This window comes from Calliopsis andreniformis, chromosome 12, assembly GCF_051401765.1.
Source record: "Calliopsis andreniformis isolate RMS-2024a chromosome 12, iyCalAndr_principal, whole genome shotgun sequence".
Classification (NCBI taxonomy): domain Eukaryota; kingdom Metazoa; phylum Arthropoda; class Insecta; order Hymenoptera; family Andrenidae; genus Calliopsis; species Calliopsis andreniformis.
In genome coordinates, this window is record NC_135073.1 from 6,235,018 (window position 1) to 6,260,720 (window position 25,703).

Consider the following 25,703-nt stretch of genomic DNA (forward strand, 5'->3'; position numbering starts at 1 on the left):
AGTATTAGAACGTTTCACGAATTTCAGAAAATTTGAAAAGAATTCGATTTGGAAACTTAGTTTTTGTCAGTACCATTACTATTACATCACGGAAATGATCATTATGGAAAAAATAATCAATTAAATGTTGAAAAATTTATAAAAATTAAATGCTAAAAAATGTGTAAAAGATTCTGAACTTTAAGCGTGGTTTAACTAGTTAAAATACTTATTGACGATAGTATGTTAACAGAAGATAAACATTTTAAATAAAGAATTGTAAATAAACTGTACTACCTATTGTATAATTACGATGATTATTTATATAATTGTTATCTAGCATTAATGGGAATCGTACATATTATGGATATCGATTAATTCATAAAGGCAGCTTATGATGTGCTCGATCACGTCACTACGAGTCTGAACACCTAGGAAGGTGTCAGCTAAAGAGTAGGTGGGGAAAGAGTTTCCCTTTGCCAAGGTGACTGGTAGAAGATCTCGCAAATCGATTCTTTTCACGACCAAAAGACAAAGATTTTTGTTGAGAAAGAAAGTTATATACTTATAAATCGAATGAAACAATGAAATATGCACATGTATGTACATATGTACGTATACGTGATTGTTAAGTAATACAACGAAAGTCATATATATTACAAGAAATTAAAGATGTTTCCATTGAGATATAGAAGAGATCATTCACATTTTTATCGAAAGAAAAATAAGTTGAAGAAACTTTGCCTCTCTAAGGCAAAAATATAATGTCTACAATGCAAGTTTACGGTACAAAATTGAAATTGAAAACATTGAAGATCAATGTCTCCAAGAAGAAAACGCAGCTTATGTTTTCTTGCTTCACAATCACAGGTATCAATTAAAATATATTAACAATCAGTACATGGAAAGCATATGATATTACTCATGTTATAAGTAGACTGTAGATATTTATAATAAACCCATATTTTTATCAATAAATTTGAAAAAGTAAAATAGCAAAAATATAATAAATAGAAATTTGTTTCACTTCTAAATATTATTATATGTTTAATATGCACTGTATGTTTTATTACTATAAAATATACGGTAGAAGTTATGTGTACCTACTGAAATATTCAATCGTTTCAAATGTAATTTATAAAGCTTTCTAGGCCACGCTACAATAGTCTACCACAACTCATATTTCACTTTGGTACATTGATGTAGATATTCCTCAACTTTTTCTCCTTCACCCACATACCAGCATTAATAGGCAGCTGGCTACCGAATTGATAAGATTAATCATCAAGATAAATTACATAGAACACCCACTATTACAAATTTAAATCTTCGTATTCCTTATTGTTAAATGAACAAATTTACAATAAATAAAAGTAAGTAGTGAAAGGCAAACGTAAAGTCACGTAATAGTTTAAATCATATAATTGAAAAAATAATTATTTTCTAAATTTTATGCAAATTTCCTTCTCCAAATTCATAATAATTTTAAATATACATAAGTAACAGCACATGCACGTTCTCCAAAGATTAAACATTCACCTTTAAAAAGAGGTATGTATATAGATGTGTTAGATTTCGTGATATGAATACAAAATCAAATTTATAAAATCGTTCAGGAATATATTCAGAGGGTTAAACATATAATTACCTGAATTTGGCAGACGACTTCGCCATACGGCCAACATCCGTAGACAGCTGGTAGAAAGCCGAACGGAGTCACCAAAAGGCCTATAGCGAGATCATTGCTCGCTAGACTCGTCAGCAAATACCTTGGCTGCAATAAAGTTGAAGAGAACCTGTTGATCGTTTAGATTACATTGTTGGGGTGTTATTCGTTATATAAACGAATTCTGAATTAATTTCATTCATCATTTGCCATTGGTCACTATACTTGACGCAAACTTCACTGGTTCAATTAACAACTCAATAATGGGGACACTTGTTTTGTTATACCCAATTGAAAATATTGGGCTGTAATCGCTTAATTAAGGATATTAGCTATAGTAAAAATTTTATAACAATAATACGTTGATGTATGGTATAATAAAGTTTGCGACAAGTATAAGTACTTTCATATTTGGTACATTGAAGATTGAACTGTTATGAATGAATAGTCACTGCGAAATGAAGAGAGTACTTCTTCATTTTTGATCGATGGAAGACAATATGACTCCTCGTGCGTGGCACGTTAAATGTCTCTTTAAAAAGCCTTCTGTTTATCTTATAAAGAGATTCATTCTTTAGAATATATAGTTTTACGTTTTTATCATTTTATACCAAGCAGTGACAATATCTCTAAAATGGAGGGGTAGCTTGTGTAAAGGTATCAAGAAGCAAGGATTAAATATATAGATATTGCTAAACGATATAATTTGCTTCAGTGTATCCTGTTACTACTTTTGAGCCAAATATTTACAAAACTTCATGGAAAGGATACGTAATGGACCATATCACGAACAGAATGCAAAAGCTCATAAGAAATCTCCATAAGAAATTTCTACGATCTACTGACCTGTGAATGAATGTATTTGCTGTATCGTCTACTGTTGATGACGCATATTACTAGCAGATTCGCGCCAAGAATACCAAGACTGAGTAAAAGGATCAGACCGGCACGTAGCAGCTCTCCTGGTCCTGGACCAGTCCATGTGTCCTCGGATGTCTCTCTTTGCCAGCAACTGCTGTTGCTCAGTGCAGGCGCAAGCATGATAGTCTGCTTGTGCTCCATCCTCCTCTCTTATGGTGTCCTCGATTTTGAAAACCGTTTTCGACCACCTGACCCAGACGAGACGTCCCTGTCTCGTATGAGGCAGGGTTGACACACACCTTCCTCGACAAGATCTCATCCCTGTCGTGCCGCCAGCCCTAGTGGGCTCGCTTTCCGACAACTTAAAATGACTCTAAGGATCTTCTTCATTGTCGCAAAGCGTGGCAGCGCTCTTCTATGTTGAATCTCCTTGGACGCGTTATGAAACGCTCCCCTCTGTTGGTTCAGACGCAAGAACTACCTGTTTGAGTAGAGTACTCAGGCTGCCACTTATCACTGTCAACGCGATTTTTCGGCTGACACATGATGCCAAGGCACGACTGATTATGGCCAGAGCGTCTGCAACATAAACAAGTGAAATGTATGTAGTTGGTTACTTAGAATAATATTGACTTTATAAACTTATATAATTATCCAGTTAAGCTATGTCTGTCGTGTTTCAAGTGAAACATTATCAAACTAATACAAAAAAACAATAAATACAAACTAAAGTATTTTTAAAACCTACTTATGTGCATGTTTGTTCAAATGCCCGATTAATTCTTTTAATTACACACATAGTACTGTCTTATTTTGTTCATGAAGGGTTGTCAAGTTTAGATGTTTACGTTATAAATGTGTGCTGTTATTTTATTAAAATTAAAAAAACTAGAGAAATAAACGTAGCAATTAAAAATGACAAAGATGAGAAAAACTATTTACAATACCTAATGGATGTCACAATTAATAGTTACGATGATGAACTCACTGCGATTTTATCATAAACGAACTACTAATAGTAGCATGCAGGAAAATTCAAGACTTCTCAAATTATTAATGTCCATAAGATATCTATGAATATTCTTCATATCAAACATTGTGACCTCATCATACCAGCTAAGAGTTAATATTCTGAATATATATAAACGAACCTATAAACTTTCTTCTTAAAAAATATGCAACATTATGAATTTCAGGATAATTATTCCTCGAAATCTCTGGGATAAATGCTTTGCATACCTCACAGTCCTTTTACCAAAAGGTATTCTCACCCTCCCCACTCGGTGGCCAGACCTCTGGGAACAATATCCTTATTCTTTGGTCAATGTAACACGGATTGTTTGTCATCTCTAAACATTCCTATGCTTGAGAACTATCACTCATATCAGGTATTCCATAGCTACGCGATTTCGAGCCGCTAGACATCATCAATCACATGATATTTGCAAGCACGTAGATACTGTCAAGGTCCCTTTTTACTCTAAGTCCCTGCCATAAACCCATTTATAGCGAAATAGCGGCAAACTATCTGACTTCGATTCCATTCAAACATACGCTGTCGTTAGCATGTTGGCGAACGTATAGTATCGATCTTCTTACACTGGTTTGAGGATACAAAGTGTATTCACGATACGACGATAGAATTATATTTTATCGCCGTCACCTATGTATGTATGTAGCAGACGTACACTCGGCTCAAAAGTTTCTCGCTGAATTGCCACAACTGCATAAAAGCCGCTGGTGGGAGAGATTCCCTTTTATAGACACGCCCCGATTTTATACGATTAGTGATGCGCAAGATAAAATAATTACGCCCTCGACCGTTCGATGAGACGGATCGAAGGGATTGACTCTCGGGTTGCTATGCCGATAAATGAGTTTGTGTTTCAGTATCAAAAAGTTGCGATAAATTCAATATTCATTATATTACTTTGTACCATATTTTCTCAGTTTCATAATAACGCGTACATTAATGCTACTGTTATGAAGCAACTTTGAATTTATTGAAAGCCAGAACTGGATAGAGGTACTCGGTTATAATTACTTTTTTCATCGAAGCAGGGGAAGGAACCCATAATTCTGTTTCAGGAACTGGAATTTATGAGAGAGACTAGAATTGGTGACTTAAGCAGAAATGTGGTGGTTCTCCATGGAAAAATAAAATCGGAAATAGAGTACAAAAATTGTGTTTCAAGTCCTTGGAGGATGTACAAAGCAACCAGAATACTCACAGTCTGACCTCTGCCTCTATTTACTGTAAACTAGAAACGTTTTTCTCACTTCTCTATCCCTCAGGCGCTTAAAACCACACTTCGACGAATCCGTATTCGGTTAAAATGCAAAGTCGATCTTCTTCAAAAGCCAGCACATTATTAAAAATTATATACTACACTTTTTACTTATTTTCTTATATATAATCATCATGTTCCTGCTTTTAGCAACAGTTTTAAAATACTCTGTATATCACTGATCTCATTTATAAGTAAGACTGTTTTTTAGTAATTTTTTATTCACTCCATATCTTCACTTTTTATTTTTTTCTAGCAAAAAACCTCCTATTAGATAATCTTGAATCCTTTATTCTCAATTGTGTAAATAATTGTCATTCACAGTTGTATAAATATAAATAAGACTATTATTCACATACGAATGAGGCACAATAATAAAAATACTAAATAAACTAATTTACTGTTTTAAATTGACAAATTAAATGACAGAGTAAAATTTTATATTTCACGTATTGATTATCGACTGCAAAACGCATTTTCCATACGTCCTTTCAATTTAGATTTCTAAAAGATTGAGTTTTTGGCCTGAGTGTACTAGAATGCATTTGAATATGGCTATATTGAAGAAAAATCGAACAGTTCTCAAATCTTGTGGATTTTCCTCTTATTCGCTATACAATTTTATACATCTATCGATTGAAAGTGTCACGATATATACTGTACAGTATTGGAAGTCACAACGCTGGCAGGAAGAGCAGCTTTCCTACGGACAATTTAAAATCGGTTCGATGCGATAGACGAAGAAAAAAAGCTTTCCTCTTCGTAGTTCCATTGAATGCTATCATTTTCTGTATAAAACTAGACCATACAGAATAACCACTGAACATTCGACAATTCGATTTATCAATAGACTAGTTAACAAACGTGAATGCGATATTCAAAGACGTAGGTATAATTCGGTTGATAATTCTAACAACGTAGCGACACATAATTAGAGGAATATAGTGAATTGCACTTGGGTAGACAGTAACATAACAAGTAGATGCAAATGTTTAGTTGAAAAGAGAGTCGCTGCTTAAGCCTGGCGTTGAGGAGCTGGTTAAGGCCGTCTTGGAGAGGCATCCAAAGAGCTGGTTAAAGCTACCTCCAAGAGCTACCAAGAAGTTGGTTAAAGCTGCCTCGAAGAGATGCCAAGGACCTGGTTAAAGTTGTATCTGTGAGGTGATGGCAAAGAGCTGGTTAAAGCTACCATGACAACGTACCAAAGAGTGGGTTAAACCTGTCTCACTGGTTTACTGACATCGCTTAACACGTCATGTTCAAATCGGAGTTTCGACTGTCCTCCTGCGGTTACCAGTCCTCTATTTACTGTACATCCTCTGACTTCTGCACCAACGAGGTTTAGAGGTGATGAAAGCAGCTCACAATTACAGGATTACTCGCAGGTTTCCTGTAGACTTTCAGATTTTGGGGTTTTTGAGACTTTCATCTCGTGACTCTGCTATTAAATTTTAACCTCTGGCTTTATAACAATGAGCTGTGTTCGTGGTGCGAATTACGATTTAAATAGTGGAGCAGATATGATTATAGTGAATATAATATAAGGGATTATAAGGGGAAATTACTTGTGTTTAATTCTCGATTTTTCTATGAATATTCTAGTTTTCAAGCTTCATGAGGTAGTGAAAATTTACTCAGCCAAGAAATACCTATATTAAAAAACCTATGCAAAGAGTTTAATAACCATCATGCTAATCTAATTACGAACCACCGTGAAAATTACATGGCTGATCAAGTGCCCTTTAGTATTAAAAGAAAACTTCCAAAAGTTTAATTATGTAATTAGTAACACTGCCATCCAAGAATAAAAATGAAGACTTCAAAAATTTTAATCTAGTAGTAGCACCTCGACCGAAACTCTTAATTAGGTTCGAACGGTTTATTGAAACTTTTTTCCATACTTCCCTATTCACCGACTCCTAAAAGATACTTTGCTATTCATATTCAACAAAGTAAAATAACATTAAGGGACTTGACCTCAAACAGTGTGCAAACTAGTATAAAGAACAAATCTTGAACAAGAGAAATTATAAGTTTTATCGATTTACTATAGAATCACACGCATTTATTTTTTAATCCACGTTCATAATGATCTATTTCATAAATAATAATCGATAATTTGGTTACTTTTCCAACTACTTAACAAAGACAATTATGATTTGATCAGAACCATTAAAATGGTACGTTTAAAATTTTACATATAAAAATACATTTATTCTATATTCAAGAACGTATTTTTTTCATTTTGTATTTATATTAAAATTAGTTAGTCTCTCAAGATATTAGCATTATTGGAAATGCAACATTTTTTATAATAATTAAAGCGTCACATTCAGTGGTAAGATATTTAGATTATCGTATATACAAAATAAAGTAATTAGTATTTTTATATCGTCAGATCGTTTTCTAATTAAATTTCTCTAATATCATGTACGCGTAAAATTAGAAATTCCACACTTAAAGGAAAATTGAAGAGTTATTCACTGCACAGCTATTTGAGATTCCAGTTTTGGGATATAAGCAATTAAACGCGAGGGGATCTGTTGGCGCCATTTAACTGCCAGAAGTCCAAGCATAACGACACGTGCTTCTACACACGAGAAGCATGCTGAATTACATATTCATGCGCAGGCTGAGCCAGGATTCGTGGTACAATCAAGAGTAGGGTAATTCTACCCTCCCAAATGAATCGAAACGATAGAACAAATTTAGTATAAAGGAAGCTCTGTTTGAGAGAAGAATGGCTTCATAAGTCAGGCGTGCATTTGACGGAAATGTGATGTATTGGATTTCGCTATAGACGCTATTCTGATTTCTGCTTTACATAAAAGAATACATACTATGGCTTACTTATTATTATAATTGGCTATTAGTCGATAACGGAGGAATAACAATTATCGGGAATATCAGTACTTATAGATGTAGGTTTTTTTTATAAAGTAAAATTATTCGATTGAAACACCATATGGGAACAGAAAATTGAACGAATCTTGAGAAAATGAAGTAAAGTAATAGAAGGTAGAAGTTTTTGACAATCTTCGATTTGTATTGTTTTACTTTTTCGAAGGAAGACGTACAATATATTTAGTACCTAAATCCTTCTTCTTTGTAGCCGTTAAAAAGTGAAGATTAAAACTGAAGAAAGAAGACTATAAAAGACTTTTGCCTTTAGTTTACTTCTAGTATTTTTTTATCTCTTATCATTCGATATATTGTCTGTTAACACAAGCTGGTAGAGAGTATCCACCAGCCAAAAAATCGATATCTTCTTGAATTGTTATCTAATATTTTTCAACAAATACTTAAGATATAACTTATAACTATTCCTTAATAGTGAAACAATATCTACCTATAATATCTTCTTCTAAAATAATACCTGAATTTGTATCTCATTATCAAGCCATTAGATGTATGTGTACATAGACACAACCCCTCAATTTTAATTGTCTTAAATCATTTATAGCTATTCTACTAACTTATTACTTAATTTACTTTTTCTTTATATATTTTACTATTTTAATTTCTTCGTTGTTTGATTAATTTTTCATTTTTAACCATTTGAAGGTTTTAATAGATTCACAGGGAGTAATTGATTTCGCGAACAAGAATTCCATAACGAAATTCATTACTTCGAGTTTATTAAGTACATACAGAGGCGTGTACATGAGCAAATATGATAAATGAATTAGTTGGTGTACATAGGTACAGGCAAAATAACGAGAGCGGTTGGACAGAAGTTTTCGACTGCCAGATATCCGAGCTATTCGCACATTCATTCTTGAACACTTAATCGCGAAAATTAATTGCCAATAATCATTTGTTTCGTCAGTTTTACGAAGGAAATTGTTTGAGAAATAAAAATAATATTTCTTAAAAGATAGTCATGTATAGACATTATAACTTTTGGCTTTTTAAATCACTATATATGTATCTATGAAAGGAGAATTTTGCGTATGGAAATTTGTATTAGGCACAGTTTTTCCAATCAAAGAGAAGAGATTAAATATCTAGTGGGTCTATATGTTCTTGTCAACCTGTGCGTACGCGATATGAATTTATCACCTTTATTCTGGCGATTTATATTCGACCAATTTTCTGTCCGTTAAAAAACGTAACGTGAGAAAAAATTAGTTTCAAAAACATTTTTTCTATTATTTCGATTCTACTAGACTACTATCAGAAGATTCTGTCTGTGCATTTTTTATATTTTTAACCACGTTTTATTCGTAAAGCTAATACATCTGTTTCATATTTCAATTTTATGACAAGGGGTAGGAATCTTCTACATAATATTCGGTGACTTTAAAACAAACCAAAGTGCGTTATTGATGTTAAATTATATTAAATTCTCATGTGCAATTATAAAGGTTGTAAAATCAAACTTTGCAACCCTTTGTCGTGTACATGTGTAGTCTGCAGTCACTTGGTAACTTATTTTGTTTACTCTGATATTTAAAAGCTTTAAAAAACAAAGGTACCTATATTTTAAAAGATAACAAATTTTAAAGCTACCATATTTTAATATTGATCAGCAAACATATTATGATATAAAAATCTTCCTTTGAATATTATTAATATAGATAGCTCATATATTTCCAAGTAAAATATAGAATAATCTCTTTATGAAATACCAGTAATATGAAATTCTTCGCATTCTATATTATTACAAAACTGTATCAGATTATTCGTTATCTTTAATATTTAGAGATATTATATAGCAATATAATTATACTTAACAATACACTAACAAATTATTTTATAATTGGTAAATTAATAAAGATTCAATATATCTATAACAAAAAATATTTTAAAATTTGTTTACAGTCAATACCTTCGCGTTAATCGCATTAGTTTTCAGTTTAAAATTTATCGAAAAAGTGTCACGAGTTTCCCAAACTTTTGAAAACGTTTCAACAATAAATCTGTAACGTAGAATTGTTTTAAGCAACGCGAGAATTGAGAAATCGGAACTGGTGGCAATACGTAGAAAAAGCGAATGGAGAAAAATCGATGACAAGAGTGGAATAACGAGGACGTACGCAGTTAACGAGCCGGAATGAGTCTCGGTGGTCGTAGGTTTGACTATAATTAAAAGGGGGTAGCTCTTCGAGATTCAATCCTGGACATTCCTTTTTCCTCCTCTCACATCACCTTCCGAAAAATTCCTTTTTTGTTTTCGAAGCAATAGTTCAACAGGGAATTCCAATATATCACGCGCGTCGTACGAGATATTGATTACGTAATATTCTTCCAATTTTTTGTATTAATGTTTTGTATGTACGTAACGTCTACATGTATTTTGTAACGTGTACGTAATATTATTCAAAAATACTTATTTAAATTTTCCATGTTGTGTAAGCAGTACTTAAATTATTAATACGAAAATGATAATCATGCAATGTCCTTAAGCTGAGGGTACAAATATTATAACATGTACCTGTTATCATTGTTTAACGCAGGTAAACCTCTAAATAATTTTTATCAGGAATATAATTCTGAATAACTGAAAATAATGTATAGTAGAACATGGTTAAAAGTTACGCAGAAATAAATATAAGCTCATGAAGCTTTTACGTACACAGTTTTAAATCCTATAAAAATACCGTAAAGACTAAACGATATTTTGAATACCTCGATATTAATTTATGTTATGTATTAACTCAGAATTTGCAAGAACGTAGCATAAAAAGCGATAGTATAAAATTCAGTTCGAACAGGCTAAATTAAGTTACTGTGGTTACTTGAAATTATTGAAAATAAGGACTTAAGTTTCAACGACGCGACGTCCAACGATAACGTTCTTTTCTATTTAATTGTAAGTAGAGCGGTCTAACACATGCATAACAGAACAGTAGCTGTTGTTTTTTTTTATATATAAAGGCAATCGTCAAGAGGAACTCGATGATATTTGCACAATGGTGTCCAAGGCTAGCGCGAAGTCACAATCAAAGCACAGTTCTAGATCTCTTTCCAAAGCCTCCACTTTTTACCATCACCATCACTAAGCTTCTCCCCTGTTCGTTGCAAGTACTATGCTTAAGTATCGATCCCTTCAAAGAGGTCAGTTTTATGAACGAAACGCACATCTTTTTCATCTCATTTGTCTCTCGCTTGACGCACGCCTCTACAGTGATTGATAAGTAGTATCGGAAAACAGTAAAACGCAATACACAGTAAATCGTACACCTCTGAAGGTATTTGAAACAAATGGTCTTCCATACCCAAAAATGACAATCTTCCTAACAAATATGTATGAATTTATCAAGGAAATGCTGTGAAATGTTATCATTTTCAGAATGATATAGATTACACAGGCAGGGTTGTTCTGAAGTTTATGGTGCAAATTGAGTCAGGGAGATTCTATGGCTCAAAATACGACGAAAATCAAAGGTAACAACATTGCTTGGGAGGCTTCGTTTTGAAGTAAAAGGTATTTAAAAATTAGTCAAGAAAGATTAGAAAATGAGTATTTCGGGTACTCTGGTATCCAGATAGTAAGAGCTCTACTAGTAACTAATGTTAGGGATTTCACTACAAACCGCTGCTATGATGGATTTCATACAACCATACAATAGCAGGGCTTATTTACAGTCAGGATACTACTGTTGTCGACTCATATCGATCACAGCAATGGCCTAGAATGAAATCTGTAACATCAGTTATTAGTTTGTGTATTCCACTAATTTTCAAATAGATTTTTCTTGAAAACGATCCCTCCAAGTAGTTTCGTGATTCTTCATTTCTATCTTATTTCGTGCCATACAATATCACTAATCCAATTTATATCATGAATTTCAAAATACCCTCTATACGTAAGGTATTCGGTAGCCGATGGGAAAATCTCACAGATAGAAATAAAAGTAATGAAACTGTAGTTACAGCGTCGTCTCTCAGTTATTGACGTTTGAAAATTTGATAAAGAACGCTTGAAACACGGCAATCGACTGAGCAAGAATTTCCTTCTGACAGGTTAGTGGTGGAGTATACAGGGTGTCCTAAATATACATTGATGTATTTATAAGAATGACAGTTTCACATTATATTGTAGTTCTGTAATGTCCTAAATACGTATATTAAAGAGTAACAATAAAATGAAAAGGTGTCCATAAATTATGATATATTTTAAAAAATTTTTAATTATAGAATTTTAAAGATCTAATATGTTTTTAAAAAAGAGCGTAACTCACTGTGCTAATGATAGATAAAATATTCTGATCTGTTCACTACAGTTGCAAATTAATTGTCTATGAAACTCTTAAAAAGTCTTAAAACGCACGGATATATACTTCCTTGAACAGCTGAAAGGTCAATAACCTTCTCCATTCGTCTTTATGATACGCAAGTTACTTTTTAGTCCCAAAATTAATTCAGACCCTGCATTACTAATGTAAAACAAAGACAGACCTCGCATTTTATTATATAACTCTTTCTGTTCTGTTTAAGCTGCTTTACTGTCCTTGTAAATATCTTAATGCATATCTGGGATATTCTCATATATATTAGATTATTCATTAAGCATTTTTTCCTCAATATGTTTATTTTTTTATAGAAATCTGTACTATTCCTGATAAATTAAAAGATCGACACTTTATTGAATTATATTTGTGATTAAGTTCAATAAGGATTAATGAAAGAATTCATATTTTTAACTGGCAGTGACGTTAGACATTTTTCAAAAATTTGATATGGTTCTTGTTATGTTTTATTAGGCAATTTTGTAAAATTATTTTGTTCTATTGAACTAACATTGATCACTTTTACTTGAATGTAATGGTTAAGAAGTGTAAGAAATTTTATAGCTCAATCTTTTTATCTACGACTGCTACTGATTCCTCACCCATAAATATAGGGTGAATATTACTGCAAAATTGAAACAGATCGCACATACAGCCATAAAACACTTGTTCTATCTGATCCCCCTTCGCTACCTTCTATGAATATTTCAAGGACATATATTTAGGACACCCTGTATGCATATGTTTAAACAGAGTACCGCACAGTACCCATTGATCTTCGGAATCAGTTAAAGGCTTCCTCGAACTGAGCTCTCAGACTCGAGAAACTTTGGCACGATACGCGCAGCTACTCCGATAGTAAAATTATCAAAGCAGAATGGAGGGTGCTATCGAAGTGGAAGAAAAGCAAAAGGGTGGCACCGGGACCAGTATCAACTATAGAGTCCTATTCTTCTATTAGAAACTGGTAAGCGTAAGTAACGATACCCACCGATCTTTCGTGAACGATTGAAGATTTAGCGGTGTCGACGTCGGATGCATTTAGATGGGAAAATTAAGCTTTTTCGTGAATGGAATAACCCTCGTGCTTTCTTCCACACAAACCTTCCATTGCTGGTTTCATCCCTCTAACGGAGCAAACAAGTAGGACGCACGATGGGATAATGGCTTAAGAGATATCCCTGCCCGAAGCGAGTACTTTCAGAGTAAGGTCTTCGAGCGTCGTACTTAGATAACAACTTATGAGGATCGTTAGCGGTAATGATGGGAACCAGGATCGTAATGGAATATTCACATCTTTTTTCATACGCTATTATTACGCATCGAATACAGGGTGGTTCATTGTGCATTCCATTAATGGCGATCTTCCCGCTTTCGTTATACACATTTAATAGTAAATTAAGTCCGTCACTATACTCAAATACGTAAATACTTTAAATATTCAGCAGGCTCTAGATACATTTACATTAGTTCTATCGATTGAAAATCTTCTTGAGAACTATGCTTTTCGTGAATACTTCTGGGGAACTTTTTTAATTTCCTGTTTGCGTTCTATTATTCTTGGCACTATCAGAAGTCTGTCTTTTGCCACTTATTCTCTGCTTCAATAAAGTTTCATAGGTTCTATTTTTATGGAAATATTCATTATGCAAAAATTTTAATAGAAAGTTTAAACAGCACTTATTTTTATGCACATATTACTTAAGACATAAATTAATGTTTTGTCGAATGCTTGTATTTTATACTATTTCTTCATATAAATAGAGGAAAATGAAATATGGAGCTCCTTCTTGTTAGAACTAATTACTTTCAATATTACTTCATTACCATACTATAAAGACAAGTTCACAAACAAGTTAAAGTAGGTATAACTGTGTTATTAGTAATTTTAGAACTAGATACAAATTTTGTTTTCTACTATCTCATAACTGCATATAAGTTAATAGGTGTTCCCAAAAACATAGAACATTTTCTCAGCAGCAGTTCTAACTCAGAACGTCTGTAAATCAATCTACCGTCATGTGCAACAGCCGGTCTATTCTTCTCAACAAATGACTATAATTCGAAAGTTCAAGAACCGCAGCTGCTGTAAATGGAAAGTAAGATCTAATATTATTTTGAACGTTTAAAAGCAGACGTAGATCTGTTTAACGTTATTAATGTTGTTTGACACTTTCCTCGACTATATGGAATTTATTTCGTCAATTTTGTTTAAGTTTGAAGAAAGTCTGCAACGTGTAATATTTATTGAAAATTATTCTATCGTAACTCTAAAATTAAGTGACTTTACAATTTCAAACTTATGATTAGAGAAACTATTTCAAAATATTATATTAGTTAAAAATCTAATTTAATTTACGTTTAACTTCGTACGTACCCACGGTTTTCTATCATTCTTTTGTCTGGTTTTCAGACAGCTTATATTTTTCTTATTTGAGTAATAAAACATAATTGATGGTTTTCAATTAAAAAGTCCAATGTTCTCCGTTGAATTTCGTACAATCCTGATCAAACCCTTATTTTCATTCTGTTCTGCACATACAATACACCCACACACTGCATCCTCGAAGGATGTTTCCAACTAACAGGTTTCCTTGACTCATGGAAAACAGCCAAAAGCATTCCATTTGAAGAACCCAATAAGAATAGAATGAAATCAGACAGTTACATACCGTTTGAGCAGTTTGCTAATTAATTTCAGTAAATTTTAGGAAAGTAAATACGAAAAGAACAGAATTTTTAATACAACAATTTGATTTCGAAATTCTCTATGTAATTATTGGCCAATTTCTTAAACATATTCCACTATTTTGAAGAAATACAAATAGAAAATTCTTCGAACTCAGTATCTTAAATACAAAAAGTATGTTTTCAGCCTACATGCATTAACACCCCAATTCAAAAAATAAAAATAATTCGAGGGTATCCCCAAGTGTGTCATACACACTTTCTATTCTATTGTCAGCGTCAACAAAAGCAATTCTAGCGAGAATGCACAAAAGTTTCATACAAGTTCTATTCTTTGCGTCAACAATACAGGGAGCATTGTAACCTATGTATTCTTTTGGAGTGTTTCATAAAGTGAGAACTGAAAGTAAATCTGTTTACAATAAAAACGGTTACTTATAAAAAAAAATATCCTACGTTTCATGTAATATGAAAAACTCTGGCAAATGATATAACCAATTAACAATAAACGTTCTTATTTTATATTTTCTCTAACTTCAACAATATTACATACCAAAAACACACGTTCAGAAACTTTGGAGGATTAGAAGTTTTACTCGTAAAAAAATTAGATCAGAATAAAACTGTAACGAACAACGCAACCGACACTGCAGTTTTGGCAACAGTTGCAGTGAATCCCTGTGTAAGCTCTCATGAAATATAAAAGTCCTTCAGTATTACCTAAACTTATCCTTTCTGGGAATAAATTTCACTCGTTTATTTCTACTTCAGAAATTAAGTAACTTAAACTTTTAGTGTCGCTTAAAATTCTATGAATAATCCCTTCGTTAACATGTATAATTTACAGCGAGGGTAAGCAATAATTCAGTGGGAAAATAAAAATTTAAATGTAACACAAAAGCATGAGATATGTAGTCCATAAATAAACGTGTACACCTATATTTTAAAATTAAGTTTTAAAAAATTTAAACTTATAAAATATGCAAGTACTATTAACGACTACCAAAGGGTTCCTTATAACCTTTAGTATTTAGTAATTTACTTCTTAGTTTGAATATTAACAGATAAATGATGTGTAATATATTGAACATTTTTCAATTTATCAAATTTCTTTTTGAAAGTTACAACTAAAGTCTTCATTGAATTATATATAATATATAATAATTAATAAAAAAAAATATATCTTTTTCACTAGTTCTAAATTTTCCCCAGTATTGTCAAATCTCAACATAATTAGAGATTCAATATAAAAACTAGCATCTTAAAAACTTTGCAACATTTTTGTATTTTATAAAGTATAAAATACCAATAGTTAAAGACAAGTTATTTTATTTCTTGTTTTACTCATGGTATGTTTTCTCCGCGTCGTGATTTAATATCAAAGGCCATCCAAATTCTTCGGAAAGTTTATCGTTATGTCAGATTGTTATCACCACCTCAACCGTGAGACTACACCAACCGCGTTGTTCTCGACATCTGCGGTATCGTGGGACCGTGGGATACCACAACATCTATTGCAAGTCAATCTCAAAACTTTTTGTCACGTCTTTTCTATCACGATACAATCATAGTCTCGTTCAACTATAAAGTTACTTCGGTACACTGTATCGAGTCTGTTACGACAGTTAGATACGTGTTCATGGTTTCCTCCGTAACACTGGAGTACAAAGTTTTTATCATTTAAACATTATATAATGACCATGTATGTAATTTTATATATAATTTTCCAGGTGGAATTCAAGTATGTAATCAAAGTATTCTTAACATCTATAACTTTTACTACCGAGTTTTCTTAAATTCCTTAATTCTGAAATATATATTGTTTCTAAAAATGGAATTCAACATTGACTTGAATCTAGAATGTATTAAACTTTTTATTTCTGTAAGTGTAAAACATTTTAATACGAAATTCACGAAAAATACTATAAAATTTGGTTTCTAATATTTTGTGTGATAATAAATTATCTTTTTTGTATTAGTGTAATTTGTTTCGGTAAAATTTAGAAATTTCAATAGGATTCTGAAAATTTATTAATAAATCAACAGTTATGTGACAAGTTTTCCTAATTTCAATATCATATGTATTATTTTGTTTCAATTCCAAGTTGTAGTATACTTATACCTAAATGTTCATCTAGTCGACATATTTATCATTTTCGATAAGTACATATCGTAAGCCACCGATAACCCATAAGGCACGGAACGTATTATACAAGGTGGCCCAGGTTTAAGGTGTCAAACTTTGTCCGTACATTCTATGGGCCTAGATAAAAAAAATAATATTACGTAAACATTTATTTAGTGCTTTATTGAAAAATTATTAACAAAAATAGGAAATTTCAAAGAAACAGTTTTATGCTAGTTGTGTTTGCTATCAGCACTCATCATATTCCAATCTTTGCTGAATACTAATTATTACAACTAATCATTTAATACTCATTGTTATCATTGATACTAACTTTTATCTAAATTCGTAGATGCAACTTATATTCCATTTCAAAATGACTATCATCCTTAGCAATACAGCAAGTGGTAAGGGAACATTGGTTGCATCTTCAAATTTAGTTAAAAATGAATATCAGTAGTAATAATCAGTATTAAACAATTAATTGTAATAATAAGTATTCAGTAAAACTTGGTATTTGATTAGTGTTGATAGCAAACTCCACACGCATAAAACTACATATCACTATTCTTAAATGTGTTTTTGGAATTTCCCATTTTTGCTTATAACTTTTTAATAAAGTACTAAATTATCTATATACATATAACATTTTTTCCTTATCTAGACCCATAAAATGTACTGACAAAGTTTGACACCTTAAACCTGGGACACCATGTATTCTAATCACCTTCAACGAATGTCAATATACCACTACTACTTGCTCCAACAATTAAAGAAACTGTGAGATTTTAAATGAACCAATTTCTGATCGCACCAGCGTATGACACCCATTCACACCGCAAGTCAATAATCAATAACCGCGGCATAATTTCGAATTCTATTAAGTTCTCTGGATAGTTCCCTCTTCTCTGGTATTATGCATGAACTTTCTTCGAATCTGTTTGAGCAGAAATTTGTGATTAAGGTAGAACAGTATGTAAGAATTTTACAACTATAGAAACTAACGTTCACTGAAGTTGAAACTGAGTTGATGATTACAATATCGTAGAGTCAGATTTCTATCGCACGATATCTTGAAAAATATTGTCATTTTGAAAATTGTAATGTTTCAGAAAATACAACTTGCAATAATAGTATGAGTTTTAAACAATGATAATAAAAATCCCATGAAAATATCTATTTAATACAGAAATATCGACAAGTTTACATTAAGATATCATGATTGTATTAAAATTTTACAAATATATTTCTATTAATCTACAACCAATTTTACACACTTTTTTAATACAGTCCATAAATCTGTAATATTTTACAAAGTTATTCTGATAATAACATAAATATTGAATTACTTAATATTTTACGTTACAAAATATTAGGAGAAGTAACATCACATTAAACTCAATTGTGAGAAACTTTTAATAAACACAAGAGACAATGTCAAAAAAGCTTTTTCAGTCTTCTACAATATTGCAAAATCACAAAATGCAGTTTTTTGCGAGCGATTGTTCTTGAAATTCTTAAAAGTCATTTTATGAATTAATCGAAATCAGTTGCGTTCATAAGGATTTTTCATAACTCTAATAAAAGAAAGTAGAAAATACATGTAGATTTCAATACACGATTGTAATTTTCAATTCATACTTGTAGATGTTACTACTTTATTTGAACTAAAAATTAAAACATGTTCACCTTTAATTAAGCAATTCACGTTTTTATTATGCTATTATAATTTCATATTATATGAATTTTGTCTAATTACTAATTTTTGTATAATATTAATAAAATGTAATGTTTAATAACATAAAATTTTATGTAAATGTCTAATATTTATCTCCTCATCATAAGAAATGTTTCAATAATACTACAAATGACACAAATAAAGAAATTTATACAGCTTCTACTAAATATAGAATATAAAAATATTTATTTGCAAAGAGAACTGAAAATGGAATTAACAGCAATTGAGTACAACTTGTTTCATATTCACAGATAATACTTCGATCATCTGTATGGTAAGGAAAAAGAATCAGTCACGAAGCCAGGTTGGCCGAGCGGTCTAAGGCGCCAGATTTAAGCTCTGGTTCCCGGTAGGGAGCGTGGGTTCGAACCCCACACCTGGCAAAAAAATTTTTTTCCAACAAAAAATAATTTGGCAAAGAATATTTCGTTATAATAGTAAATACAAATCCTGTCAATATATAAAGAACACATTATATAGCGAATTACTACGATAAGAAGGTTGCACTATATTTGATCGATTCCAGCGTTCAGTAGGTACTGTGTAAAGGACAAGGATCAAAAGAAACTGAGTGGGCAAAAACCAACGCTCTATTTCTTTTTACGTCGCGCTCCAAACCGCTAAGAGTTGGTAAGCGTTAATTGCTCACGATCATGCTTTCACCTTTCTCTCTCGATTAATTTCGTCTTGTGCTTTTTAAACACATTTTTATTAACGTTAGAACTATCGAAAGGTAATCGTACACCTTTTTAAATGGTTAGTACTTAAGGAAAATATATTTAAAATATAAAATATAATATTATATAAAAGTGGGAAAAAATACGTAATATTAGAAAATAAATTTGTTTTGACTTTTTAAAATTTTAGTCTGCATTAGTTCAAAATAAAGATATTTTACAAGAATAAATTTTATATAATAGATAATCGCACCAGTCATTTTCATTGTATTGAAAATTGTTATTTAATCGAACATTTTCTTTTTCATGATCTGCTTTCGTCTTTATCATATAAAATAAAAGCGTTATAAATTACTGTGCAAAGGCGAGATTTGGATATGAAACTATTTTAGTACCTTACTTAAAATTACCCAATTTCGGCTCTTATTTATGGTTAAACTTTTCCCTGAATTATTTATGTTATACTACGTTTATGAATTAGTGATAATAAATTATGAAATCTAAAAACTTGTTACAGGAATGTCAAGTAGCATAAATTAAGTAGATTTATTTCACTATTTTAGGAAGTTATGTAGGAACATTAGAACTATGTATAATAGGTATTGCGTCATCATATAATGTGTTACAAACAGTTTATTAACAGCTCAACAAAGTTTAGTTATTAATTAAGATGCTAATAGACCCAATACATCTGTTGTTATATGACGAAACGACATGAGTTAAATTTTAATAAAAATTGAGTTCATACTTCAATTAAAATGTACAAGATACAATTTGTACTGCTAACAAAATAGGGTACGAAGTAAAAGTACTATTCCCCTAAGCTACGGGAATTAATAAAATGCAAATCCATTCAGAATTGAGGTTCAAAATTTTGAATATCAATATCTTGAAAATAAAAATATGATTCATGCTGTTTTGCCTTACAACTATTAGGTACTTTTGACACGTTCTCAGTCAATATTCTAATGACTCTACTTGTATGGTTCAAAAGGTTTTCTTACTAATGCACTGTAATTATTAAAAAAATATTCTATAGAATAATTTCAATATTATAAGCAATTAAATTGAATTAGAAGAAAAAAATATTTTATCAATACATAGTTATCGAAGATTAAATATACATTAATGATTAAGAAATTAGCTCGTGTGTTTTAGCTCGTGATGATTCGTGATAATAATAATAAAAATACCATAGCAAAATGCTAAAGTATTAGCATTACAGGCGAATCTGAGCTCGATTCCATTTTTAATTAAAATATTATTTCTGAATTAACATTATTGGTAATAGAGTCTGTAGAGAATAACTCGAAAGCGCGGGATAAAATGTTCGCAAATGAGCCCTCGTTTTCGAGAGAATCGACGTTGGAGCCCATCCAGTACACGTGCACTTGGCTAACCTCGAATCCGTATCTTTCAATACAATGCTGTTCTTACTTGGTCTCAACGTTATTTATGGGGTTCGATTAAATCGACAGCTTACTGTGAATATCCCACGGGAATCGAAGAATTGCGAACGAAAATTATTTTAACTTTCAACGAATTAAGGGCACGGAAATGGTCGTTACAGCGTCTGCACGATAATTTAGCTCGCAGAGTGCAGTTCTGAATGCAGGCTGCGAATTTCAACAACTTTTACGTTAATAAATCTTCATGAAATCTAAATCTCTTAACTTCGTACGCAAATCTATCCGAAACGGGTTTATATCAGTCTGATGCTAACGCCATTTGTAAATATAAACAAGCGATATATGGTCTCTAACGAGATTTACTTTGCTAACTTTTCAGTCAAGTGCAGGTGCATCCGACGGATTTCCGAAGTCGTTTATCTCTAAAACGGATATTTGTTTGCAAAAACTTTACACTTTCGACCTATCTCTTTCCGAAGAATTATTTCTTGTTTGTTCTACCCTTAATAACCCACTGCCATGCGTGATATTTTTGTTGATTTTAAATTTCAGGACACTTTTTCAGTTATTTTGAAACTATTGAGCAAAATTCAAGTAGCTCAAGAAAATGCTTCGAAATTATACCATACGAAACGATTATTTTCTTTTTAACAATTGCTTAATTATTCGTAAAGTAATAGCTTCTACAAATACAATTTTATTAATGCAAATTTTTAAGAAAAGGATAACATTTAAGAAAATACGAATTTATTGTAAGTTATTTCAAATAATTATTATTTTCCATGCTTAAACAGAAGGTAGTAAATAGAAAAAAAATAGAATAGGACAACTTAGCGGTTTTCAATGTTTGATGTTAATTTAACCGTAAAACAAATATTTCGTTTATAGGAAATCTGAATGTAAATACTAACACTAGAATAATATTTTGCTCACAATAGAGACACTGCGAGAAATATGTATTTCCAGGAATGTTTGTTAATTGGAAATTTCAAATTTTTACTAGTTTCAACGAGGAGGAATAAAAGAATTTTAGTCAGAATGTATAACAGTGAAAATTGTATAATGAAAACAAAGAGCTTTTTAAAGTTGCAAACAATAAATTTTACAGATTTCTTAATCACGTATCAGCTTAGAAAAGCTGAAAATAATTCTAAAAAAAAGATATTGTGTAGTTAGTTCAAATTAACTTCATAAAATATTTTTAAAAAATTTCAAGCAAAATCTGTTACAAATATCAATACATTGTAGATTTTGTCATTGAGTTTCATAGTTGCTAAACTTAACCGACAAATAGTTTCCTCATTTATATATAATATTTCCAAGATATTTCTATTATTTTTTATATTTCATATGGATTTATACTACCACCCGCAGATTCACCAGATAATTGCTTTCTACGTATGTACTTTTTTTTCATTTGTAAGCAATATTTCTTTACGCGATTACACGTCCTCTAGAACCATTGATATTTCAAATCACGTACTGCCACTTGGATTTTCCTCAATACTCCCAAGTGCTCCCAGTTGTAACTATTTCAAGTTTCTGTACAGTGAGTATGTTTATTAACAAGAATCCAGTTTCTCGAAGTCCCTAGTGAATACTTAAAAATATGCGTCTCTTCCCTCTGGAAAAGCCTCGCAATACAATTGGGTTACCAAACTCGTATTACCATTTGTGCGACCGTACTTAAAATGCATATCAACCATTTTGCATTTGAATACGTATGTGAAGCTGTATTAACTTCAGTCTTTATCCCTGTAAACCACAGTGAATGAAGAAAAATGATAACTTTACGGTCGCTCACAACTGTGTCAATTACTTGAAGTGGATTATGCAAACACAATGTGTAAACAAAACTGTAAGTACATATTGATACTATGTATGAGGTAAAGTATCTTTTGAGATATGATGTGTATTAAGGACTTGTCCAAGAGTCTATAATATTTTGAACAGCAGTACTAATAATGTAATTTAACTAAAGTGTTGAATATTCTGAAAATTGTTAATTTTCAGATTCATGTCCATTCAAGTTTTTTTTGTTGTCTTTTTTTATATTTTCAATACATTTTATACTTGTATACTATGTATAGATATGTATACATAATGTATTATAAATCAACAATAGCCACACTGCACACTGGAAAAATGCACACCAAAAATATTTGCAATTTACAAAATTAAAAGAATTCTTGAAAACAAAAATGTAGTTCTCAATAGGGGAGGAAATATTATATGCAATCATAAAAACTTAGGGTATTTAAAACTTTCATTTGTAGAAATATAAAAATTACACCCTTTTTTGTTTATAATTCAGAATTTTCGCATAATTCGACACTGGTTATTTTTACATCAGTGCAAGAGATAAAAAATGACATATATTGGTCGTTTTGACTTGAGTAAGTCAAACACTGTCATTAGCTCTTTATGAAGTTACATAAAGATAATGCCTGTTTTAGAAAATAGCTATCTACATAGTCTATCGTATCTTGTGAACTTGGTATCACTGGACCATCATCTATTCCAACTACTATAGAACATTTTACGCGATAAGAGATTCAATAAGCGCGAGAAAATTGCGACTGTGGTCCCTGAACATTTTTTGTGGGAAACTTTTATGCAAATGGGAATGGACAAGCGACCTACTATGTAAAGGTCCTAAATTACTATGGATATTATATTATAGATTAATCCTTGTTATGACATTATAAATGGAGAGTGAAGGAAATGATAAAACTTTTTACGAGCTGAATAAAAGGAGCGTCAACTATAGCATCTGAAAGTGTGAATTTTATCCTTAATATTCTTAAACGTATGACTAATGCATGCTTTTTATATGGTTATGTTCAACCTTTTTTATCAAATTGTGTACAATGAAGACAAAGGAAAGTCTATTTATATTTGTAGAATGAGACAATTTGTTCTCTTCTGCGATCTCATTTGATGTTTCTTCGTCTCTATTAGAGTTATTTATAAACAAAATTATATTACGTTAAATAAAATGTATTATGTACTTTGATGTAAATTTTAATTCATACATAAAATATTACGATTTATACCTGTTTCAGATGATTCGATTATTAATAATTAGATATTAATATCTCGAAATGACGATATTCATTTCGTCGAGATTCATTTCATATTCATTAAAAGTATATTTTCTTTATTTTTAACAATATTATGTTTAATTATAGTTTTTAATATTTCAGATAATAAAGTCTAAAGTCCGTAGAATTGTAAATTTAGATTTGCAAATGTAAATTTTATTTCATAATCGAGTAAATAATAACACTAACTATGTATTCAATGTTTATAATGAAAATAAGTTTTCCCTGATTCTTCCTTCAAACGACTGTGATGGTCACAGAGTGAAGTACTCTTAAAGAATAATATAAACGTGGAACCACTGTAATTTAGAGTAATTTGCTTAAACACATTTTGTCACAAACATGCACACTTAAATAGCAATAATTTTAAAAACAGGAGCACAAGCTTGTGTTTAAATAAATATTCTTACTCATAACAATGTAAATAATATTCTTACGTCTGTCTCGTTTTTACTTTAAATAGGTGCAAAATAGACAATTCAAAATAGACAATTCAAAGACGACGTATAGATTTTCACTCTTTGATATTATTCAAAATAAGATCAATCTTATACTAACAACATTCCTAAGATTAAATTACACTGAAACTCCGAATTTTCATTATCCTATCCTTGTTAATCCTAAAGAGAATGAAACCTGATATCCAACCCTAATTAAGAGTGACAGTAGAATGAATTTTCGCTAGTAATGCACTTTACTAATCATAGATACGAAAGTACATCGTTTGATATATCACATACGTACCTATTCCTATCCAAATCAGTTCACACAAATAATCAGCGAGGTTCGGAGTCTCGGCAGGTGATACTTTATTACTCGCGCGAGATGATAGTTATTCTCAATGATTTTTCATAAAGACACGATAGGATTTACCGAGAAGAAAAGGAGACTCAAGATCGTCACGTAACTTCACAATTAAAACGCTTCTTTACAAAGGCTCGATTTCTATTCTCCTTTCTCTGCATCCCTCATCAGTCTTTGCCTTCCTCGAAGACACTACATCTAATCGTCTACTCATCGGTTCGCATAATTACGGGTGCAGCAACGATAATGAATTTCCGGTCGTTAATTGAACTTTGGCACTAAATAAACATTTATTTTCCTGTCAGTCGCTCGATCGTTTTCCGAAACAATGATCATTTCACTACACCGAACGATAGAATTAGTCGCGACGTGTCGATAGTCGGTGCGCCCAGGAAGTTGCTTGAACGAACTACAAGGACAAAACGATAAAGAGGCAAGACGTGAAAGATCGCCACGGCAACGCGGAGGCTGACGACGCACTGACTACCCTTCTGGCTGCTCCCGACAGTCGAACACTAGGGAGAGAACACTCATCCTCCCCTACTGCACCGACATGCTCCCTGTGCCAAAACCCATCCTCCCACGCGGTCCTCCTCGACTTCTCTCTCTCTGTGTCCTCGTCCTCGGCTTTTGCCGATCGAAACCGCATGATTCACATCGTAAAACATCGAAGATAGCACGATAACACACATACGACACATTTATTCCCGGGCGAGAGAACTATTGTCGAGTAACTTAAGAAATTCAAAACTGGACATTGTCTAAGAAAAAGTGCGTGGCAGTTGTGTGTGTTTCAAATGATAGCTTCAATGGGGGTGGAATTATTTGGATACTTTAAGAGGATAAAGCTGCAGTGGGCGATTCTTAAGTGTTTTTGTATTTAAAGTTTGCTGGCAAGGATAGGCAGAATTTAAGTGAGTATTCTTTTAAATAGGAAATGAAATTTCGGGTAATAATATAGTTTTGTTTTGGTAATTTGGAGCATAAAATAGAATATTTTAAGGTGATATTTTGAAGATCGATAGATAGTTAACGTACAGTGAAAAAAAGGATTGATATTGCAATGAAATAACCTTTCAGCGTTTTTATTTAAAATCCGTTAGCACTGCTGGGTAAAATGTCAAAGAGA

At 31.7% G+C, this 25,703-nt stretch overlaps 1 protein-coding gene and 1 non-coding gene across 5 annotated transcripts in view; one reads left to right on the plus strand and one right to left on the minus strand.

The window, feature by feature from the left end:
- The window catches only part of LOC143185693 (trace amine-associated receptor 9), a 51,930-nt gene extending 26,952 nt beyond the window's left edge, over positions 1–24,978 (minus strand). For all 4 annotated transcript variants that reach the window (XR_013002947.1, XM_076388889.1, XM_076388888.1 and 1 more), the window contains exons 1-3: positions 24,515–24,978; positions 2,492–3,085; positions 1,628–1,753 (exon numbers count right to left, since the gene is read on the minus strand). Coding sequence is in view for 3 of the 4 variants with exons in the window: in XM_076388889.1 (XP_076245004.1) it covers positions 1,628–1,753; positions 2,492–2,707 (342 nt within the window). In the remaining variant the exon portion in view is untranslated. The remainder of the gene's footprint in view (positions 1–1,627; positions 1,754–2,491; positions 3,086–24,514) is intronic.
- Trnal-uaa (transfer RNA leucine (anticodon UAA)) lies at positions 18,880–18,963 on the plus strand. Its single transcript has one exon. It is a non-coding gene; the product is annotated as a tRNA-Leu (tRNA).
- Positions 24,979–25,703: the final 725 nt, after the last annotated feature.